The sequence below is a fragment of the Scyliorhinus torazame genome, chromosome 6 (assembly GCF_047496885.1).
Source record: "Scyliorhinus torazame isolate Kashiwa2021f chromosome 6, sScyTor2.1, whole genome shotgun sequence".
Lineage (NCBI taxonomy): Eukaryota > Metazoa > Chordata > Chondrichthyes > Carcharhiniformes > Scyliorhinidae > Scyliorhinus > Scyliorhinus torazame.
The window spans coordinates 250,614,275-250,637,509 of NC_092712.1; the positions used below are offsets into that span (position 1 = coordinate 250,614,275).

The 23,235-nt window shown below is 42.1% G+C and overlaps 1 protein-coding gene across 1 annotated transcript in view; it reads right to left on the reverse strand.

Annotated features, from left to right (window-relative positions):
* hivep1 (HIVEP zinc finger 1) overlaps positions 1-21,837 on the reverse strand; it is a 287,398-nt gene extending 265,561 nt beyond the window's left edge. The window contains exon 1 of the mRNA XM_072509568.1: positions 21,762-21,837. Coding sequence (XP_072365669.1) covers positions 21,762-21,804 — 43 coding nt within the window. The 5' untranslated portion in view covers positions 21,805-21,837. The remainder of the gene's footprint in view (positions 1-21,761) is intronic.
* Positions 21,838-23,235: the final 1,398 nt, after the last annotated feature.

Consider the following 23,235-nt stretch of genomic DNA (forward strand, 5'->3'; position numbering starts at 1 on the left):
AGACTATTTCCTCGGGTGGATGGAGCTGTTACAAGGGGGCATAACTATAAAGTTCGGGGTGGGAGATATAGGAGGGATGTCCGAGGTAGGTTCTTTACTCAGAGAGTGGTTAGAGTGTAGAAAGGACTGCCTGCTGTGATAGTGGAGTCGGACACTTTAGGAACTTTCAAGCGGTTATTGGATAGGCACATGGAGCACACCAGAATGACGGAGTGGGATAGCTTGCTGTTGGTTTCGGACAAAGCTTGGCACAACATCGAGGGCCGAAGGGCCTGTTCTGTGCTGTACTGTTCTATGTTCTATGTTTTAACTTCCCTATTACCGACGTTAGGCTCATTTGTCTGTAGTTCCCTGCTTTCTCTCTACCTCCGTTTTTGAATAGCCGGGTTACATTCGCTACCCTCCAATCGTAGGAACCATTCCAGAGTCCAAAGGTCCAAAAGATTTTGGAAAATGACCATCAATGGATCTACTATTTCTCGGGTCACTTCCTTAAGTACTCGGAGATTAAGGTCATCAGGCCCTGGAGATTTGGCAGACTTCAATCCCATTAATTTCCACAAAACCATTTCTTTACTCATACTTATTTCCTTCAGTTCCTCACTAAAACTTCTGCTTCTCAGAACTTCCAGTACATTATTCATGTCTTCCTTTAGTTCCTCAGCAATTTCTTTGTTCCCGATTATGAATTCCCCCATTTCTGACTGTAAGGGGCCTACATTAGTTTTTATTAATCGTTTTCTCTTTACATACCTATAGAAACTTTTACTGTCAGTGTTTATGCTCCCCGCTACTTTACTTTCAAATTGCATTTTTCTTTCCTTAATCAATCCCTTGGTCTGCCTTTGCTGAATTTTAAACTGTTCCTAATCCTCAGAGATATTGCTTTTTCTTGCTCATTTGTGTATCTCTTCTTTGATTCTAATACTAGCTCTAATTTCCTGTGAGCCATGGTTTGGCCAAAGTTGTCTTTCGACTCTTGCGCCAAACAGGAATAAACAACTTTCGGAGTTCACCTCTTCGTTCCTTGGTTGCCTGCCATTGCCTGTCCACTGTACTTCCTTTCAGTAGCGTTTCCCACTCCGTCATAGCCAGCTCATGCCTCATACCATCATAGTTACCTTTATTGAGATTCAGAATCTTGGTCTCAGAATCAACGACCTCACCATTCACCTTGATAGCACAGGGCTAAATCGCTGGCTTTGAAAGCAGACCAAGGCAGGCCAGCAGCACGGTTCAATTCCCGTACCAGCCTCCCCAAACAGGCGCCGGAATGTGGCGACTAGGGGCTTTTCACAGTAACTTCATTTGAAGCCTACTCGTGACAATAAGTAATTTTCATTTTCATTTCATAAAGAATTCTACAATATTATGGTCACCATAAGACCATAAGACGTAGGAGCAGAATTAGGCCACACGGCCCATCAAGTCTGCTCCTCCATTCAATCATGGCTGCTACTTTTCTCTAATGGCCTCCTTCTGCACTGTAAATTCTGAGTAATTCTCCTGGCCTTCTCCCCATAACCCCCGATCCACTTATTGATCAAAAACCTATCTATCTCTGTTTTAAAGACACTCAGTGATTTGGCCTCCACAGCCTTCTGCGGCAAGAGTTCCACAGATTCACCACCCTCTGGCTGAAGAAATTCCTCCTCATCGCTCTTTTGAAGGATCGTCCCTTTAGTCTGAGATTGTGTCTTCGGCTTCTAGTTTTTCCAACAAGTGGAAACATTCTCTCCACGTCCACTCTATCCAGGCCACGCAGTATCCTGTAAGTTTCAGTAAGCTCACAATACTCCAAATGCCAAATTGGGGTCTGACCAGAGCCTTATGTAGCCTCAGAAGTACATCCCTGGTCTTGTGTTCTAGCCCTCTCAACATGAATGCTAACAATGTATTTGCCTTCCTAACTGCCGACTGAACCTGCACGTTAACCTTAAGAGAATCGTGAACAAGGACTCCCAAATCCCTTTGTGCTTTTGATTTCCTAAGCATCTTCCCATTTAGAAAATAATCTATGCCTCCATTTCTCCTTCCAAAGTGCATATCCTCAAACTTTTCCACATTGTATTACATCTGCCACTTCTTTGCCCACTCTCCTAGCCTGTCCAAGTCCTTCTGAAGCCCCTGCTTCCTCCATACTAGCTATCCTTTTCAGATCTTGGGATCACCTGCAAACTTAGCAACTGTGCCTTCAGTTCCTTCTTCCAGATCATTAATATATATTGTATATTGTGAAAAGTTGTGGTCCCAGCACCTACCCGAGGTACACCACTAGTCACCGGCTGCCATCCTGAAAAAGACCCCTTTATCCCCACTCTCTGCCTTCTGCCAGTAAGCCAATCCTCTATCCATGCCTGGATATTACCCTGAACACCATGGTTTCTTAACTTACTTAACAGTCTCCTATGCGGCACCTTGCCAAAGGCCTTCTGGAAATCTAAATAAATCACGTCCACTGGTTCTTCTTTGTCTAACTTCCTTGTTACTTCCTCAAAGAACTCTAACAGATTTGTCAGACATGACCTCCCCTTGACGAAGCCGTGCTGACTCAGTCGTATTTTATCATGCACTTCCAAGTACTCCGTGATCTCATCTCTAATAATGGACTCTAAAGTCATACCTATAATTTCCCGTCTTCTACCTCCCTCACTTCTTAAACAGTGGTGTTACATCAGCCACTTTCCATTCCTCTGGGACCCTTCCTGCCTCCAGTTATTCCTGAATGAATCACCCCCAAGGATGGGTTCTCTCACAACTAGTTTGCCAACTAATCCTTGGTCATTGCACAACACCTAGTCCAAGATGGCCTGTTCCCTGGTTGATTCCTCAACATACTGGTCTTGTAGCCATCTGGGATGGCCACTTACAAAGTAAACATGGATACTTGCAAAGACTCAAGGGAAATATGGCCAATACAGGATTCAGGCAAACTCAGAGCCTGAATGTATATTTGTTAACAGAGAACCAGACAGTATCGAAACCCCTAGCCGATTTGCATTCTAATGACACATTTCCCCAGGACAAAGGACTGGTACTCGGGTATCAGATACAATTCCAGACACATCAGTGCCACTCCCTTCACCCAGGAAGCCCAAACAGCCAAGGTCAATGACCGCTCAGGACACGCCCAGCCATCAAGGCACCCGCCCCTTTATTGGTTCAAATCGAAGGCAGTGATCGAAGCCTGCCGAATTATTGGGTCAAAGCTAAGGACCGCCCAAAAGAGCAGAAAACCCCCAAAGGATAAGGAGAGACACTGCCATGTGTTCGTTCTCTTTTGGCTCTGGCACACCGGCACTCTTCGGCCCAGCCTATACTTGAAGCCAACTGCAGCACCACGACCAGGAGGAAGTTCAAGATCAACGATCACTACCAGACGAATTAGCCCAGCAGAACCGAAGTTACTTCTCCAGATCCAGCCACTCCAGATCCGAATAAAGACCTTGTTCCTCTGCCAAAGCCGGGTGCCTGAAAGTTAAGTACAGGTTGTTGTAGTGTTAGGTGTAGTTTAGCCTGTAGTGTTTTTATGTTGCAAGTTTAAGTTAATCTTGTGTGTAAATAAACTATTACTGAACTTGAACTAACTGACTGGTTGTTGGGTCTTTGATCAATATCCGGTTGAACCTTGTGGTGGTATCATCTGATACCTGGCGACTCTGAAAAGCAATATCACTCAGTATTAAAAAGGGCAACATTATTGGCATCTCCGGTGCAGAATTGGCAAACAGTTATTAGTGACGCTAGTGGGATAGTATTCCACTCATCAAAATTGGCAACAGCCTAGAAAACCATCCCATATATACTCCGCATACATTTATGAGAAAAGGTTAGACTGGTTGGGCCTGTATCCATTGGAGTTTGGAAGAATGAGAGATAATTTTATTGAAACACAAGATCCTGAGGGAATTTGGCAGGGTGGAAGCTGAGAATGTTTCTCCTTATGGGAGAGACTAGAACTAGGGGGCACAGTTTAAGAATAATAAGTCTTCCATTTAAGACAGAGGGGAAAGAACATTTTTTCCTCCAAGAGTCATTAGTGTGTGGAATTCCATTCCTCAGGACACTGGCGGCCGAGCCATTTTTAAAGCAAATTTGATGGATTCTTCCTTGACAAGGGAGTCAAAGGGGGATAGACAGGAACTCTGGCCACAATAAATCAGCTCTGATCTTATCAGAACGCGGAGCAGGCTCGAGGGGACAAATAGACTACTGTCCCCTAATTTTTATATTTGTATGAATATGTTCTCGACTAGTTCCTGGAGAATGAAGAATCAAGTATAACCACAGCAGAGATTTTCGGTCAGTGTAAATGTTAAATCGGGACTTTTCTCTGTCGTTTAGCATACAAGTTGACGACTGAAGTAAGGTTTAATTTTTGTTAGAGAAAATAAAAACTTGAAAGCTGGAGTAATAATTGCAGTCACGCACTGGAAGTTCAAATTTCTTTTCAAAAGGCATCGTCTCCACAAGGATCGAAACACATCAAAATTAGGTTTCTGCTTCAATGAGTTTGGCAGCCTTCCCTGACTGACTTCAGACTAGTTAGATTAGTTAAAATGGTGGAGGGGTATACTCCCAAATATTCCAATGAAGTCTGACTATAGCTCTGCCTATCTGCAGGACATGCACAGTATCTCAAAACCTGAAACATCGGCAACAGGTCAGTGTCAGATTTTGGATCTTGCCAGTTTTGGGGTCGGGGCTTCTGAAGGGCTCAGGGTCTCTTGGAGCATAGGAAAAGATAGGTATATGAAGCAAATACCTAATCATGCACCACCACGCGAATACAGTGCTTACCCAACAATCCAAAGTTATTTACCGCATTTATTAATAATTAAAATTCACGCATTGCAGCTTAAAAATTGCCCATTTTCAGAGAGTCTGAATTGAGACACTGTACCTGTAAGCACCTTTTGACTCCACAGGAGCAGCACTTATTCCCCTTTTTGCATCTATCCAACACTCCATTTATCCATTGACTGTGGCTTTACAGGATATGAATACATTCAAAATACAAACTCTTCCAGAAACATGGCACATATTTTCACATTTAAATGTAAGTGCAGAAATAATTTAGTGTTCCTGGTCATGCATCCTGAATTTGTGTTGATAGAAGAAATTTCACAAAAACTTTATTTAAAAATATTTTAAGAAATGACTTTGAAGCAATACTGCAAAGCCTGCCCAATTGCATTTATTCAAAGTCATAATGTGAAACTCATTCCCCTATAGGGCATGAAAGATCAATGATTGAGAAAATTGCAACACTAGTCTGTGTAAGCATCTGGAAACTCAGACTGTACATTTCTGTAAAAACTGGCAGGATTTATGTTAAAACTGTGGCACTCCTAGTTCGGGAGGATGCTATCAAAAATAATTTTTAAAAGTATAACTAGTTCCAAAATGTCCCTTCTCTGCTCACACCACCCCCCGCCTCCTGTCTTTAATAGAAACTAGCAATTCTAAAGAGAAGCCTTTAAAAGAGAATCTCCAAAACTAGCCATCTTTGTATACTTTATGCCTTCATCTGAAGCTTGTTATTTTAGTGGAGACAGTGACCCATTTAAAACAAATGGGGGATTGTTACCTCTGCTAAAATCACAAAGGAACGGAATTTCAGGCAAATGTTTTAACTGCTTTGACACTCATCTCCCAGACATTCATTTTTTCAAGCCCTGGTTTCCTACTTAGAAATTCAATGTCCTATGCTCTACAAAGATTGTGCAATTTTTAATTTATTGTAACTCCAACTCTATTCTATGATTTTAAAAAGGTCATGATCATGCAATTGATACCTCCAATATGGACGATTGCCTTAGTTTTTGAAATATACAACCATCATCTGTTATATAATGCCACAAGAATCCCAATTACACCTTTCTGTGAACCAGTTTCATTACAAGAACATCTGCAAGTATTTCTACTGTGCAAAAGACCTGCCTCTGCAGTTCTCAACTGCTCGGGTTCTTATAAAAACCATGGAAGTATTTTGTCTATCCTTTACATTGCTAGAGATCATGTGTAATACAGGTCAGGAATGAATAGAACGCAGGCAGCAAGAGCACTAAAAACAATGGGTTTAGTGACATTCATTTGAAAACAAATTGTTCATCGTGGTGATCGACTGCATCTTCCCGATGAGGTAAATAACACATCAAGATTGCACTGTTTTTCTTCATGTCCTGCAGAACATGTATTAAGTACTGGAAATCCCTTCTAAATGTTGGTGGAATTGTTTATTATACACATTTATTATACACATTATCTGATCCTCATGGGTTTTGGGAGTTGGGTACAAGTGAGATTTTCGGAAATAACATACGTAAAGATATGCAATTCACAATTATACTCACAGAAGTTGTAGACATCATTCTGATTTATAATGGTCATTAAAAAAAATGACTAAACGGAAAAATAATGACTGAAAATGCCAAATTTGTATAGTGGCAGGCAACAAACAAATATCTTTGGAATTTCACTTATACATATCAAGGTTATTTGTGAAACACAAGGCAAACTTCTGGAACAACTTAGGGTTAAGATGATGGGGTTTTTCTCATCTTGCACAACATCTTGGGAGAAATGCAGTAATAAAAATATTTATGCTTACCTCATTCAAACCCTAGGTGCTATGAAGACTTCTGCTAGTACTGCAATAGCAGTATTAGCGATCTGCATCCCTGATGTTCAATTAAAATGCTTTTAATATTTACCTGTGCTCACAGCCATTGAGAAGACAAACTATTATAATGTTAAAAGGATTTGTGTCCATCTGAATCAACTCAGTAATGGTCCATCAGTTGTTGCAGAATACCCAACAGGTATACACAAATGCTGAGAAATAGATGTATACAAAAACACAGGACAGGGAGATAGAAACACTGACATACAAATTGAGAAAAACAGGGCTAGAAACATTCAAATGCAGGCGCGCGCGCACACACACACATACACACACAGACACACACACACACACACACAAAGGAAGGCACAGAAATAGACAGATGCACAGAAAAACAGGCACAGGCAAACACCCACTCGCACACAGCAAAACAGACGGACACAGAGACAGAGGATTAATCTGACAACACACAAAAACAGTCAGATGCAGAAAGAGACAAGAGACACACACAAAACAGGGAAGTACAAAAAAATATACACACCGATGCTTCTAATTGGCATGCAAATCGCTCACGTCAAACAATATGTGGACACAGCTGTAAACAGAAAACCCAATACATTTATGTCCTCAAACGTATTTGATCGGACTGTTCAAAATTAGAGACAAAATAGCTGTGGCCCAGCTATCAGCATCACCTGTGAATATCAGTGATACTGTGAAGACCAAACATCCAAATGTTTTTCACTAACGTAAACCGACTCTCAGAAAATAGGCAGATTAGCTCCAAGATAAATTCCACACAACTCTAAAGCATGCTTATTTCAGCTAGAATATGTTTTCTTCAATCTTTCTATTGGCCACATTACCAGGCAGCTGTCAGGTGAACCCCTCGCCTCTATGCCACTTCACACCTGAATTACCCTGCCATATCAGATTATATTCATTCTGTGATTCTCAGGCAGAATCTCTCAAAGGTTTAGGGATCCTAGGAATCCACCCCCAACACTTTTCCATGGCAACACAGCTACAGTAAATACGCAGAACATAGCCCATCAGCAGCAGGTTACAAATGTCAGTAGTCAAACAGATTCCTCGTTCTCCCTTGCTGTAAAGACATTTCCAAACTGCAGAAACCCACCCCGATGACATTGTCAACCTCATTTCTAAATCAATCACCCATGGATTTGCCGTAATCAAGGTCGCCCTCCAAAATGCTCATTTAGAAATAGAAAAAAATTAAATATTGTAAAATTTAATTGTGTTGTCAAATACTGGAATGGGATATATTTTTTATTTATTGTAACTCCAACTCTACTGTATGATTCTAAAAAGATCAAGCCAAAGAGAAATCACACCTTCTGTATGCAAAAGTCTGTGTTTACTCTTGGCTGACTGGGCAATCAGGGAAATACTTTATTTTGAAATAGTTAACTGGAGTTTCCTGACCTACAAAAGGCATGCGTGCACCGATAGTGTGCTGCTGCCGTAGGAGGGGAAAAACCACCTATTTCCTCGTCCACAACATTGTCCCTATTGCTGGAACTTCATTCCTTGTTACCTCCAGATGTGGCTATCCAAAGATCTGTTGCCTGTGCCTTACCTTACAACATGACCCGTGTTTGCTTACCTACACTGGCTCCTGGTCAAGCAACAGCTTAATTTTAAATATTTTTATCCTATTTTCAAGATCCCTCCGTATCTCTGTAATCTCCTCCAACCGTACAATCTTTAGAGATATTAGTTTCAGTACTCCAATTCACGCCATCACTGTTAATCATACCTTCAGTTGCCGCAGACATAGAAAATAGGTGCAACAGGAGACCATTTGGCCCTTTGGGCCTGCTCCGCCATTCATTATGATCATCCAACTCAATAGCCTAATCCCGCCTCCCCCCCCCCCAATATCCTTTGATCCCCTTCACCCCAAGTTGAGCTGGTTTAGCTAAGTGGGCTGGATAGCTGGTTTGTAATGCAGAGCGAGGCCAGCAGTGTGGGTTCAATTCCCGTACCAGCTCATTACGTGAACAGGCCCTGGAATGTGGCGACTAGGGGCTTTTCACATGGCAGTGTTAATGTAAGCCTACTTGTGACAATAAAAAATGACGATTATTATTACTATTATTAAGTGCTATATTTAATTGATTTTTGAAAACATACAATGTTTCGACCTCAACTACTTCCTGTGGTAACAAATTTCACAGGTTCATCACTCTCTAGATTAAGAAATTTCTCCTCATCTCTATCCTAAATAGTCTACCCCGTATCCTCAGATTGTGACCCCTGGTTCAGAACTCCCCCACCATTGAGAACATCCTTCTTACATCTACCTGTGTAGTCCTGTTAGCATTTTATATGTTTCTATAAGATCCCCCCCTCATTCTTCTGAACTCCAGCAAATACAATCCTAACCGACTCAATCTCTCCTCATAAATTGGTCCCACCATCCTAGGAATCAGTCTGGTAAACCTTCGCCAGACTACCTCGATGGCCAAAACGGCACACAATATTCCTCAACAAAGCCCTGTATAATTGCAACAAAGCATCCCTGCTCCTCTACTCAAATCCTCTCGCTCTGAAGGTCAGCATACCATTTGCCTTCTTTACCACCTGCTGTATCTGTCTGCTTACATTCAGTGACTGGTTCACAAGGACGCTCCGGTCCCCTCTCCTAATTTATGTCCATTCAGATAATAGTCTGCTTTCCTTTTTTTGTTACCAAAGTGAATAACATCGCATTTATCCAAATTATACTGCATCTGCCATTCATTTGCCCACTCACTCAACGTGTCCAAATCACACTGAAGGATCTCTGCATCCTCCTCACAGCTCACCCTCCCACACAACTTTGTGTTATCTGCAAATTTGGAGATATTATATTTGGTTCCTTCATCTAAATCATCAATTTATATATTGTGAATAGCTGGGGTCCGAGCACCAATCTCTGCGGTACCCTATTAGTCACTGCCGGTCACTTGGTAAACGACCTGTTAATTCCTATTGTTTCCTGTCTGCCAACCAATTTTCTATCCATCTAAATACACCATCCCAATCCCATGCACTTGAATTTTACATGCTAATGTTTTATGCGGAATTTTGTCCAAAGACTTCAGAAAGTCCAAATAAACTACATCACTGGCTCTTCTCATCAACTCGATTACATAGAATCATAGAATTTACAGTGCAGAAGGAGGCCATTCGGCCCATCGAGTCTGCACCGGCTCTTGGAAAGAGCACCCTACCCAAGGTCAACACCGCCACCCTATCCCCATAACCCAGTAACCCCACCCAACACTAAGGGCAATTTTGGACACGAAGGGCAATTTATCATGGCCAATCCACCTAACCTGCACATCTTTGGACTGTGGGAGGAAGCCGGAGCACCCGGAGGAAACCCACGCACACACGGGGAGGATGTGCAGACTCCGCACAGACAGTGACCCAAGCTGGAATCGAACCTGGGACCCTGGAGCTGTGAAGCAATTGTGCTATCCACAAGGCTACCGTGCTGCCTCTTAGGGCATCCTCGAAGAATTACTGTAAATTTGTCACACAATTTCCCCTTCATAAATCCATGCTGACTCTTACCGATCCTACTGTCTTCTAAGCGTTCTGCTATAAAATCTTTGATAATGGCATCTAGAATTTTCCCCACTACCAGCTTACTGGTCTATAATTCCCTGTTATCTCTCCACCTCCTTTTTTAAATAGTGGACTTCTGACTGAGTCTATAGAATGCTGGAAGATGAATACCAATGCATCCAATATTTCTAGAGCCACTTCCTTAAGTACTCTGGGATGGAGATTCTCAGGCCCTACGGATTTATTGGCCTTCGATCCCATTAATTTCTCCAACACCATTTCTCTACTAATACTGATCTCTTTCAGTTCCTCCCTCTCACTTAACTCTGCGTTCCCCAACATTTCTGGTATCTTATTTGTGTTGTTTGTGAAGACAGAACCAAAGTATGCATTTAGTTGCTCAGCCATTTCGTTGCTCTCTCTCCCCCCCCGCCCCCATCATAAATTCCCCCATTTCTGACTGCAAGGGGCCTACATTTGTCTTCACAATCTTTTTCTCTTCACGTGCCTGTACAAATTTTTACAGTCAGTTTTTGTGTGTGCCCTGCAACCTTATTCTTGTACTTTATTTTCCCCTTCTTATATCATTCCCTTGGTCCTTTTTTGCTGAATTCTAAACTGCTCCCAATCCTCAGACCTGTTGTTTTTCCTGGCCAATTTATATGATTCTTCCTTGGATCAAATACTATCTCTAATTTTCCTTGCAAGCCATGGATTGGCTACCTTTCCAGTTTTACTGTGGTGCCAGACAGGAATAAACCATTGTTGCAGCTCCCCCACGCACTCCTTGAATGTTTGCAATTGCTTATCCACAGTCATTCTTTTAAGTAACGCTTCCCAAATGATCATGGCCAATTCATGCCTCATATCATCGTAGTTTCCTTTATTCATTAAGATTCAGGACCCGTGTCTCAGAATCAACTACTTAACTCTCCAACTTGATGGAAAATTCTATTATATTATGGTCGCTCATCCACAAGGGGTCTCGCACATCTAGATTGCCAATGATTCTGTTCCAAGACAAATGTTCTGAAATCCTTCCCTCTGCATCATTACTCTTCTTTCCTCCTTAAAGTCTTTCTCGTTGACCAAACGTTTAGTCATCTCGCCTATCAGCTCCATATGTGGATCAATCTCAGTTTTTTTAATATAATCTTCCGGTGACTTGCCTTGGATGCTATCTTATGTTGTGGGCACTATATGAATATAATTGTTGTCAAATAGGTTGTTTTTGTACACAAGCTAAGATCATCTCTTTTTAACAAGAGCATTGAGAATCCCTTCTTTAGGCTGAAGCTGGCTGCAAGGACTCAGGGTATGAGGAAAGGGAGGTGCTAGCATAGGTGTCTCAGTAGAAAATCAATTGTAGAAAGGCACAATGCCCATTTTTCACAGGAATCAAGAGTAAATAGCAAAGTTGTGCACAACAAGCACCTTTCCAATAGACCTCAAGATTGACAGCAGATAGACACAATACAAAACATTTTCAGAGGCTGTGGGTATTTGCTGGAGCCCCATTTTCACAACATTCAAGTGAAGATATAAAAGCTCATAAAAACCAGTTGGTGCCGATCAAGAAATGAACAAAATACCCACATTTTCCAGGATTTTAAAGGAAGTATTGCAGATGCACCAACAATAATCTTCCTATTGGAAAAGTTCCTTTAAATGTGAAAGTTATGCACACTATTTATGAAAGGTGACGACAGGCAGTCACACAGTGCACTTGTTTCAGCTCAACAAAATAAGCAGCCATTCAATGATTGACCAATCAGGGTCAAGCTGCTTGATTTAAATTTGAAACCATGCTTAGCAGTTATCTGTCAGTCAACATCAACTGGTGCATTCTCCATGGCAACCAGAGTCCACCAATCATCATTCTCTTCTCATACAGTATAAATTGTTGCTTTCCGCTTATACTGGCATTCTTGTAAAGTGTCCTGATAAGTGCAAGATGAAAAGCTTTGACATCTCTTTTTTTCAGCAATACGAAAGATATTTTACCTTTTAATTTGGGAATAAAAGAGCAGTTAGATTAACGTATAATGTTGGGAAATTGCTGCAGTCTATAATCAAAGAGTGTGAAACTGGACACTTTGGATGTTTATAGCTGATCAGAGACAGGCAAAATGGTTTGTAATGGGTAGATCCGGCCTGATCAGTCTAATCAAATTTTTTGAGGAGGTGACTAAAGTAGTGGGTGGGGGAATGTCTATGGATGTCATTTATATGGATTTCTAGATGGCATTTAATAAAATCCCTCATAAGAGAGAGCCTTAACTAAATTTGAAGCTCATGGAATTGAAGGCAGATCGTTGACCCAGTTACAAAATTTATTAAGTGGCAGGGGACAGTGAAAGGGATAAGAAGAACGTGACTAATGGTGTCCTCCATTCTGCATTTACGTTGGGCCTCAACAATTCACCATATTTATTGACAACTTGATGATGAGATAGTAAGCAACATAGTCAAATTTGCTGGTGACAGAAAAATAGGCAGTATTGTAAGCAAGCAGTGATTAGAAAACAATATTGATAAAATATTGTGGCAAAACTATAACAAATGTGAGGTCACCCACTTTGGATTTAGTGGAACAGGCTACTTTCTAAATGGTGAAAAGCTAGTAGTGGAAGTACAAAGTGACCAGAAAAGGTTGACATACATACATCATTAAAATGTCATAACAGGTACAAAGTGTCTTTAGGTGTAATAATGCTCATAGGAGCATTACAAAGCAAGTCTGGCATCGAGCCACATAAGCCAATATAAGAGCAGAAGGTCAAAAGCATGGTCAATGGGTGGGTTTTGTGAAGAATCTTAAAAGAGGAAAGAGGTAAAACTTCAGTCAGGTTTAGGGAGGGAATAACAGAACTTGGGGCCTAGGCAACCGAGTACATGGCCACCAACAGTGGAGCAGGAGGTCAGAATTAGAGGAGTGCAGATGTCTCAGAATTGTTGGGCTGGAGGAGTTTTCGTGATAAGAAGAGGCGAGGGTATGGAAGGTTTTGAAAAGGAGATGGAGATTTTAAAATTGCGGTGCTGATTTACTTGGAGGGAGCCAATGTAGGTCAGTGAACACGCGGGTGGAATGGTAAATCACACAAGTGAGCCTAAGGATCATGCAGCCAGGTTTTGGATTACCTCAAGTTTATGGATAGTAGAATGGGAGGGACCAGCCATCAGAGTGTTGAAATAATCAAGTCAAGAGGTGACAAAGGCATGAATGAGGGTTTCAAAGCAGATGAGCTGAAGCAGAGGCAGAGTTGGGCAATGTGACAGAGGAGGAAGTAGGCGTTCTTGCTGAAATGAAATGAAATGAAAATCGCTTATTGTCACAAGTAGGCTTCAAACGAAGTTACTGTGAAAAGCCCCTAGTCGCCACATTCCGGCGCCTGTTCGGGGAGGCTGTTACGGGAATCGAACAGTGCTGCTGGCCCTCCTCGGTCTGCTTTCAAAGCCAGCGATTTAGCCCTGTGCTAAACAGCCCCTGTTGATGGCATGGATGTGTGGTCAAAAGCTTGTTGTCAGGGTCAAATATGACAGCAAGTTTACAAACAGTTTGGTTCAACCTCAGACAATTGCCAGGGAGAGGGCTGGATTAGTAACCAGAGAATGAAGTTTATAGTCAAGGCCAAAGACAATTTTCCCAATATTTAACTGGAGAAAATTTCTGTTCATTCAGAACAGAAATGGATGCTGACAAGCAGCCTGATAAATTAGCAACAGTTGAGGAGTCAAGAGAGGCAATGGTGCCAGAGAGCTTGGTGCCATCAGCGTACACCTGAAAACTGAGGCTGTGTTTTCAGGTAACATTGCTGAGGGACAATACGTAGATGAAAAATAGGACAGTGTCACCAACAGATCCTTGGTGTGGTCAACCATGTCAAAGGCAGTAGACAGATCAAAGAGGAGGGGGGAATGATTTACCTTTGCCATAGTCACATTAGATATAATTTCTGATTTATGGAAAATGGTTGAAAAATCTAGTGGAAAGCTGGCCTTTATTTCTAGAGTATTAGGATACAAGGGGGAGAAGTCAGGCTTCAGCTCTGCAAAAGGCTGATTAGATTGTATCTAGTGTACGGAGTGCAGAAGTAGGCACCACACCAGAGGAAGGATGTATTGGCCTGGGAGGGAATTCAGTGGAGGTATACCAAATAATACTTGGACTCCGAAAATTAAATTACAACTCCGAGAATTAAATTACAAGCACAAATAGGGGTCGTGTTCCCTGGAATTTAGAAGAATTAATAGGTGATTTGATCAAATGTTTCAAGATATTAAGAAAAATTAACAGATAAAGAAAATAGAAATAAATGATGTCCCTGGTTCGGGAGCCTAGGACCGGGAGGGACAGTCTAAAAATTAGTGCCAGGCCTTTCAGGAGTGAAATTAGAAAATACTTCCACATAAAAAGGATGGGAGAGGTCAGAAACTCTTCTGCAAATTACAATTGATGCCAGATCACTTGTTGATTTTAAAATCTGAAATAGAGAGATTTTTGCTATCCAAAGATATTAAAGGGTATAAGACGAAGGTGGGTATATGTAGTTCGGTCACAGATCAGTCTTGTTCTTATTGTATGGCAGATAGGCTTTATGAAAATCCAAATACACCACAATCACTGGTTCTCCCTCATCTATTTTACCAGTTACATCCTTAAAAACTTTGTCAAATCAAACACGGTTTCTCTTTCACTTCGTCTAATCTCGTTGATGTTATTTTTAAGGGTCCTGTTATCACGGGCGGGATTATCCGTCCCGCGCACCCCTTTTCTGGTGCAGTGCACCCCCGCCGGCTGCAATTTTCTGTCTCAGCAGCTGGCCAATGGGGTTTCCTATTGTGGGCAGACCCACTCTGTCGCGAAATCCACAGGCGTGAGTGCGTTGCCGGCAAAGAGGAGGATCCCACCGATGGATCCTCCACATATTTCATTATAGACTCTAACATGTTTCCTACTGACATTGTATCTGTGGAGGGAGGCACAACAGAGCTAAAGTTTCAAGTCCAATATGAGATCTGAAGAAATCATATTAGACTCTATTTTTTTTAAATTTAGAGCACGCAATTTATTTTTTCCTCAATTAAGGTGCAATTTGAAATGGACAATTCACCTACAATTTTTGGTTGTGGGGCGAGACCCACGCAGACTTGGGGAGAATGCGCAAACTCCACACTGACAGCGACCCGGGACCAGGATCGAATCGGAGTCCTAGCCGCCATGAGACAGCAGCGCTAACCACTGCCTCACCGTGCAGCCCCAGAGACTCTGAACGTTAATTCTGTTTCTCTCTCCACAGATTCTGCCAGACCTGCTGAGCATTTTGTTTTTAACGTCATTGCTAATATTCAGTTTCATCTCACTCACACACACTGAGCCCTGCTACAAGCCTCCCACACCTACAACTCACAACTTGCACACATTGTCAGCTATTTAACCATGAGTCACATCACCCAAAAACAGAATAGCACACTTACCGACAGACTTTCCTTTCCCTTGTAGGACAAGTTAGCACCAAACCAGAGGCAGCAGCACCAGGCCAGCAGGGAACAGGAATGGCTCCTTGCCTTTACTATTATGGAAGAGGTGGTACTTGTTAACATTGAAGTGGCCAAGACTGACTACAGCCAATGGCAGAACTGGACTTCTGAAGCTGAATTATACTCCAACCTCCTCTTGCGTCCAACTTCCCCCACATCCCACAATCTCTTCTGATTTATAAGCTGCAGATGGTCTAAACATGTACCTCTTACTTTCTCTCCCATCCCCTCATTGCAATTCTACCCTTGTACCTTTAACATTTCTGATACACAAGAATAGCGGCCAGGCAAAGCAATGGTGAAAAGAGAGGTGGGAGAGTAGGAAGACTGTCATAAAGAAGAAACACCATTACTTACTCACACAGCTGCAGTCACCAGCTCGGACATGTTGCATACCCAAGAGGTTATCTTAAAAGGTGATATTTGCACATGGTGTCAAGCAGCGCGGCTGTGGCAAGGGCAGGCAGTAGGGTAACACAGGTGTCAGCCAACTGCAAAGTGAGGCGGGGCATTTAATTTCTATGGAAGAGTCACATGAAAACATTGATGGGGCAGCCTGCAGATGTTGGCTGAGAGATATGTACAATAATATGCTTGGACAGCACGGTAGCATTGTGGATAGCACAATTGCTTCACAGCTCCAGGGTCCCAAGTTCGATTCCGGCTTGGGTCACTGTCTGTGCGGAGTCTGCACATCCTCCCCGTGAGTGTGTGGGTTTCCTCCGGGTGCTCCGTTTTCCTCCCACAGTCCAAAGATGTGCAGGTTAGGTGAATTGGCCATGATAAATTGCCCTTAGTGTCCAAAATTGCCCTTAGTGTTGGGTGGGGTTACTGGGTTATGGGAATAGGGTGGAGGTGTTGACCTTGGGCCGGGTGCTCTTTCCAAGAGCCGGTGCAGTCTCGATGGGCCGAATGGCCTCCTTCTGCACTGCAAATTCTATGTTATTTCTATGGTATATTATAGATTTGTTGGTATCATCGGCAATTAATATCAAAGAACATGACTGAGTCCAGCACTAAGAAAAGGGCTTTACACAGAGCTTGCAGGTTATCCTCTGCAACATGAAAGAGGTGGCCAACTCTATGAGAGCATTTGTGGACCCATCCAAAATGCAGCATCTGATGGCTGATGTCTCGGCTTTCACTGCAACACAGGCAGAAACTATCCAACGTCAAGGCACTGCAGTGGAAGTTCAGACTGAAGTTGTGCAAGCCCAACTTGTTGGCATGCCAGTCCAGTCTGCTCTGACGGAAGCTTAAATTGTTGCCACAAAGGTTCAGATTGCTGCCAGAGTTGTGGATGCCAGTATTTAAAGGGTCTTGCAGTGTATCACAGCAATCTGCCCTGGAACACACGACTACAGTAGCTGCAGCAGAATCTATGGGAGTAGCAGTGACATATTGGAGCAGGTATCGCTTTCAAGATGACAATTTCCTTCCTCCCACTGTAACAAACCACGCTGGTGTTAAATGCGAGGGTATCCCAAAACCCAGAAGGGTAACTTGGAACACCAGTTCCTAGTGGTGTATGTGTTTATTTTGATGCAATGTGAGGAACGGTGTATAACCCAGTGAGGAACAGTTCAGCTGTTGTGTGATAATCAATAAAGAATATTTGACTTAAAGGGTAGACAAAATGTACACGACACAAAGGACTGTAATACACAATGCCAATTAAGTATACTGGGGACTATACACAAATACATTTTACATGAAACCACCCATTGGTCTCCAACTACCTATATTTACCGGAACTCTAGCACACCCCTTTTCCCAAACATACAATTTTAAGTAACTTTATGAGCTAAATACAGCAAATAATTATCACAATCAGGTTATGGTGGCCAATCTGGGAAATGGGCTTCAGGTTCAACAAAGGCAGAAAATGGCCGCTTCTTTCAGGAGGTTATAACTGCAACCTGAGGCAGTTCTGAGATCAGCAGCCTCTCTCCCTCTTTCCTTAGTTAGGGTTCTACAGTTATACAGTTTCCTTCCCTTTGATGTTATTCACCCTGTGGAATTGGCTTATGGCAGGTACCGATCTATTTCCTTATCTCTCCACTTTGAAGTTACCACCTCGATAGTCCCATTGTTTTCCCTAATCACATATGTAATACGTTCCACTGATGGGCAAATTTGCATCTCATCATTTCTCTAGACATCCGCCTCTAATCAACTCCGTTTTACTTTTTAATCTTAAATTTTCCCCAATTCTTAACACCACCACTGTTGCCCGTCAGCCAGCCAACCCAAACTGCTGTCGCCCATGCTGAGGTAGTGCAATCTGAAGCCAAGCTGCATAAATCTTTCTGCAAGGCTATTTTCAGTTTTCCCCACTGAAAATCAGCAGCTTTTCACTATCCATATGACAACCACTGGGATATCACTGTGCAGGAGCATCAGGGCAAGGAAGCATTCTACAATCTTTATGGCATAAAGAAAACTATTCGGCCCATCAACTCTATGCCGGCTCTCTGTAGAGTAACCTATTCAGTTCCATTCACCGTGTGGTCCACCCCTGTAGCCAAGTTTATTTCCCACAAATATCCCTTCCACCATTCACATAGGCAACAACTCTCAGTTTTGGCCAATTGCTACATGAGAAAGTACTTCCCCACACACCTCTGCATCGCTTGTCTAAAACCTTAAATCTGTGATATTAGTCCTTGCACCATCAGCTAGTTTTTCTTTGTTGACCTTATCCAAACGTGTTGTTATCTTATACACCTCTATCATATCTCCTATAAATTGCTTTGCTACAAAGAGAACAACCCCTGCTTCGACAACCTAACCTTTTAGCCAAAATCTCCCATCCCGGAAACCATTCTGGTAAATCTCTTCTACTACCTCAAGGACCTTCACATCCTTCCTAAAATGCAGTGACCAGAATTGGACACCATGCTCTAGTGCTGGCCTACCTAGAGCTTTATACAGGGTCAGCATAGCCTCCCTGCTTTTGGACTTAATGCCTCTATTTGTGAAGCCCAAGGCCCCAAAATGCTTTGCTAACTGCTCTCTCAATACGTCCTTTGATCCTCAAAGATACAGGCACAAACTCCCAGGTACCTCTGTCCCTGTAAACTCTTTGAAATTGCACCCTTGAGTCTATAATGATGCTTCCTGTCCCTTGTCCGAATGCAACACCTCACAATTCTCTGCATTAAATTCCATCTGCCGCTTTTTTGCTGATTCAGCAAGACTGGTTCTGCAAGACAGGGGCTGGTTTAGCACAGTGTGCTAAAGAGCTGGCTTGTAATGCAGAGCAAAGCCAGCATCGCGGGTTCAATTCCCAAACCGGCCTCCCCGAACAGGCGCCGGAATGTGGCGACTAGGGGCTTTTCACAGTAACTTCATTGAAGCCTACGTGTGACAAGAAGCGATTATTATTATTAGACTGTTTGTTCTGTTGCAGTCAATTGCCATAATTCTCACTGTTTGCCACTCCTCCAAGTTTGGAATCATCGACAAATTTTACTCTGTATTCCAATATCCAATATTTATGTACATTTTTAAAAAATTTAAACTGGCACTGACCTTCCTATTCCACGTGCCTCAATTGTATTAACTAAAGAAAGACTGCACAGAGATTTGAATTCAGGAATTTTTGCAGGAGTTTGCTAATTAAGCGACCGAGCCAAGAGCACACAGAAAATAAATACCAAGCATTTGCACAAGCATGGACAATTGACTTTTAATGTAATTTGGAATGGTTTGATTCATACATTTAATTCAGAAAGTCTTTTCGTAGTGGATTTTATTCAACGTTCTGCTAACAAGATGTTGTGATAGTTAATACCAGAGAGAGCAATTTTGGCCTATGAAAATAGAAGTTACATTCACTGCTATCAGTCAGACAAGGCAACACAAACAGCCTAGCCAGAAAGTGTTGGCTGCATCCTCCCTTCCCCCTCCTTGCTGTTATATAGTAAGAATTGTGCCCCCATAATGGTGAAGTTATGTAACCATGACAAATCTTGAAACTCTTTCTGCTGAGTACTGTAGGGCTCCGCTAGAGCAACCCAGGCAGCAACAGCATTGATTAAGCATTCTAAATGTCTGCTCTTCCACATTTTCTGTGGCAGTTATCTTTCATTATATCCATGCTGCTCATGTGTGTATGGACTCAATGAGCCATGGGGTCAGCAAATAGTCCTCTCACTCAATAGTCACCCTCTGGTTTGTCATGGTGACCCAAATGCAAATGGCACCACAAACTACTACAGACCGAAGTCATCATGGATGCTGCCAGGATACTTGACACTGATTTGCATGAGACATTGATCACACCAACTGCATGTTGAGGGAGTGGAATCCCTTATATCTGAGCATTCTGCATTGGAACAGTTAGTTTCATCAGCGGGTAGTTGGACCTTAAAAGCCCCAAGTTCATTCTCCAGCCTACGTCAAGTTAGGATGGCAATGATACAAGTAGCCCAAGTGGAAAGCTATAGATGGACATTCGATGTGGACAGAGTCGGCCTTTACCGGAGATTCTGTTCTTCACCTGTTCCACCTTTTATTATTATTATTGAGCTGTGACTGCTTGATGCTGATAGTAACATTCCATCTTTTTCCTGTTGTAACTTCAGTGTAACTTCCACCAAACGTAGAAAATATTTGGGCCTGTGGTCAAAATGGAAAGTTGTCCACTTCCCATTATTAATTTCCCTTACTCAATTAGTACAACAAAGTCACAGCTATGGAGCAATGAAGTTACTTCTGTAAAATGGGTCAATGGTGTAATTTGGAAGTCAGTCTATTGCAGAGTTAAGGTAGGCTGCCTCAGGAATGAGCAAACTCTTTTGGAAGAAAAACATCGACAGGAAAAGGACTGAATTAGTAACTAAAAATGCCAACTAACCTACAATGAAGAATGAGCCCGGAACAGCACAGAATGACAGGCCAAAAACAACTGGCAGGCATTGCAAACAAAATGGAGGCTTTTCATGATCCCATACCATAATAATGTAATAATCTTTATTATTGTCACAAGTAGGCTTACATTAACACTGCAATCAAGTTATTGTGAAAATCCCCCAGTTGCCACACTCGAGCGCCTGTTCGGGTACACAGAGGGAGAATTCAGAATGTCCAATTCACCTAACAGCACGTTTTTCGGGACTTTGAGAGGAAACCGGAGCACCCGGAGGAAACCCACGCAAACACTGGGAGAACGTGCAGACTCCGCACAGACAGTGACCCAAGCCGGGAATCGAACCTGGGACCCTGGCGCTGTGAAGCAACAATGCTAACCACTGTGCTACCAGATATCATGGATTAACTGTTAGATAAATTACTGCTGCAGCTTTTGTTTATGTTCTATAGCTATGGGGAGAGAGGCAAAGAAAAACGGAAGAGCGAGGGGTGCGGGGGGAGAGGGGGAAATAACAGAGCGAAAGACTGAGGGTAGACAGAGAGATTTTCAACAGTAGACAGATGAATAATCAGTTTCTCCTAGTTACTGTAAGCAACACCACTCAAAATCAACTAGTGGCAGAGTTATCATTTTGTGTAGCATGCACTTCCGGTGTCATACTTATCCTGTCACACTTTGTTGATGGCATCCCTAACAGACAGGCAGAATCTGCTTGTAAAATCATGTATCTGCATTTTATTTCAATAAATTGGAATAGGTTCTTTGCTCTAGTATTAAGCACACTGGATTTCTACCATCTTACTATCAACCTGCACAAGGTAACGTTATTTGGCAGATTATCCACTAACTTCACTGAACAGAATATTATTTTCCAGACAGCTAAAGGAGCATCACTGCTACCTCGGTAGCAGCAAGTCACTGTCAAAATTAAACACTATATAATAAAGTCACATTTCAACTACTCTGCAAAATTCAACCTGTTTTTTTGAAAGTTTCCATAGCCACCGTTGGAAGTCAATGTAACAAGCAAAGTTATTTTAAAAAACACATGCAAGCAATCTCCATTAGACTTTCCAAAATCCATTTCTCTGTTCTAAATAACATAGGGTAAATAGGACATTAAACAATGTTTATACTTACAACAACGCACGGAGTTTAATTGTGACCACATAATAGTCCTCATCCAAAAACTGAAAGCAAAATGGATTTTTTTTTTTTTTTTTTAAAGTGAACTGAATTAAGGTTTGCCAGTAGTTGCCAGTAAGCACATAAGAATTCAACAGACTAATACGCTTCCTACTACACCCAGCAGTTTCACAGCAAGAACAGCTGTCACTGAAGTTGCAGATCTCACATTGGCTGCCACAAACAACATTACGCAATACACGCTGGAAAGTACCTAAATGTAATCCTGTGACTAGTTTTGAAACCAGGGAGACCACTTCCCGCTTATGCTAGAGGATTTAGCCAACTGCGTTGCTTAGAAGGGTGCAGCCTGAGAGAACTAGCCCAACCTACATCAAGATTTCTGCCAAAACACAGAACAGAATCAGCCTTTCTGTGGAATATTTAAATTAAGAGTACATTTTAAAACTTATGTTTTACAACACTACATACACTTTCCGTTTCTGGATATAAAAAGCTTCTGTACAAAACTGCCAGGGGATATGCATTTTAAAAATTGTTAGAAGAATAATTAACATGATATAAACAAAACACAAGCACCCAACTCCAGACCTATGACTAGGAAGCTACGAGTCTGCACTGTACCTGTAGTTAGTTAATCACATCTAGGTTTCAATGGGGCACTGCGCCCCCTGGTCTCAATAATTCTATACTAGAATGGAAAGACGCACATATGTTCCTTTACTATTCATGATATAGTTAATTATTTTACTTGAAATGCGCCATGTTGAGATTAAGTGAGGCTAACAATCAGATTCTGTTGTAATGGTATCCAAGGCCACATCACCTGTCAACTGTCATCATACAGGTTCACGCGTGAACATTTACTGTAAGAACTAACAGATGCTAAGCATCTGTTAAGTCGCGCAGAGGGGAAGAGAAAAAGGGAAGAAGACATCAAACTATGAGCCATGATTTCAGGATCACATCCAACTCCAATATTTTCGAAGTTGTGCATCTAGTATGCACGATGAATGTCACACTTACGGCAGCACTATCAGTTTGTTGATTTATAGTTAGAAAATGGTTCAGGCGCTGGAATGTTGGGACTAGGGGCTTTTCACAGTAACTTCATTGCAGTGTTAATGTAAGCCTACTTGTGACAATAAAAATTATTATTTATGCTGATGCGCCATGAGCATTAATTAAATTAAATAGAAATTAAATTTATATTGTTTTAACCTTTCTGAATTAAATTTTGATTAACCTGTGGCAGTGATTTTTTTAAATTCTTTTGAAATTTTCCAATTAAGGGGCAATTTAGTGTGGCAAATCCACTTACCCTACACATTGTTGGGTTGTGGAGATGAGACCCACGCAGACACGGGGAGAATGTGCAAACTCCACACAGACAGTGACCCGGGGCCAGGATCGAACCCCAGGGCATCTGCACTGAGGCAGCAGTGCTAACCACTGCACCACCGTTCCA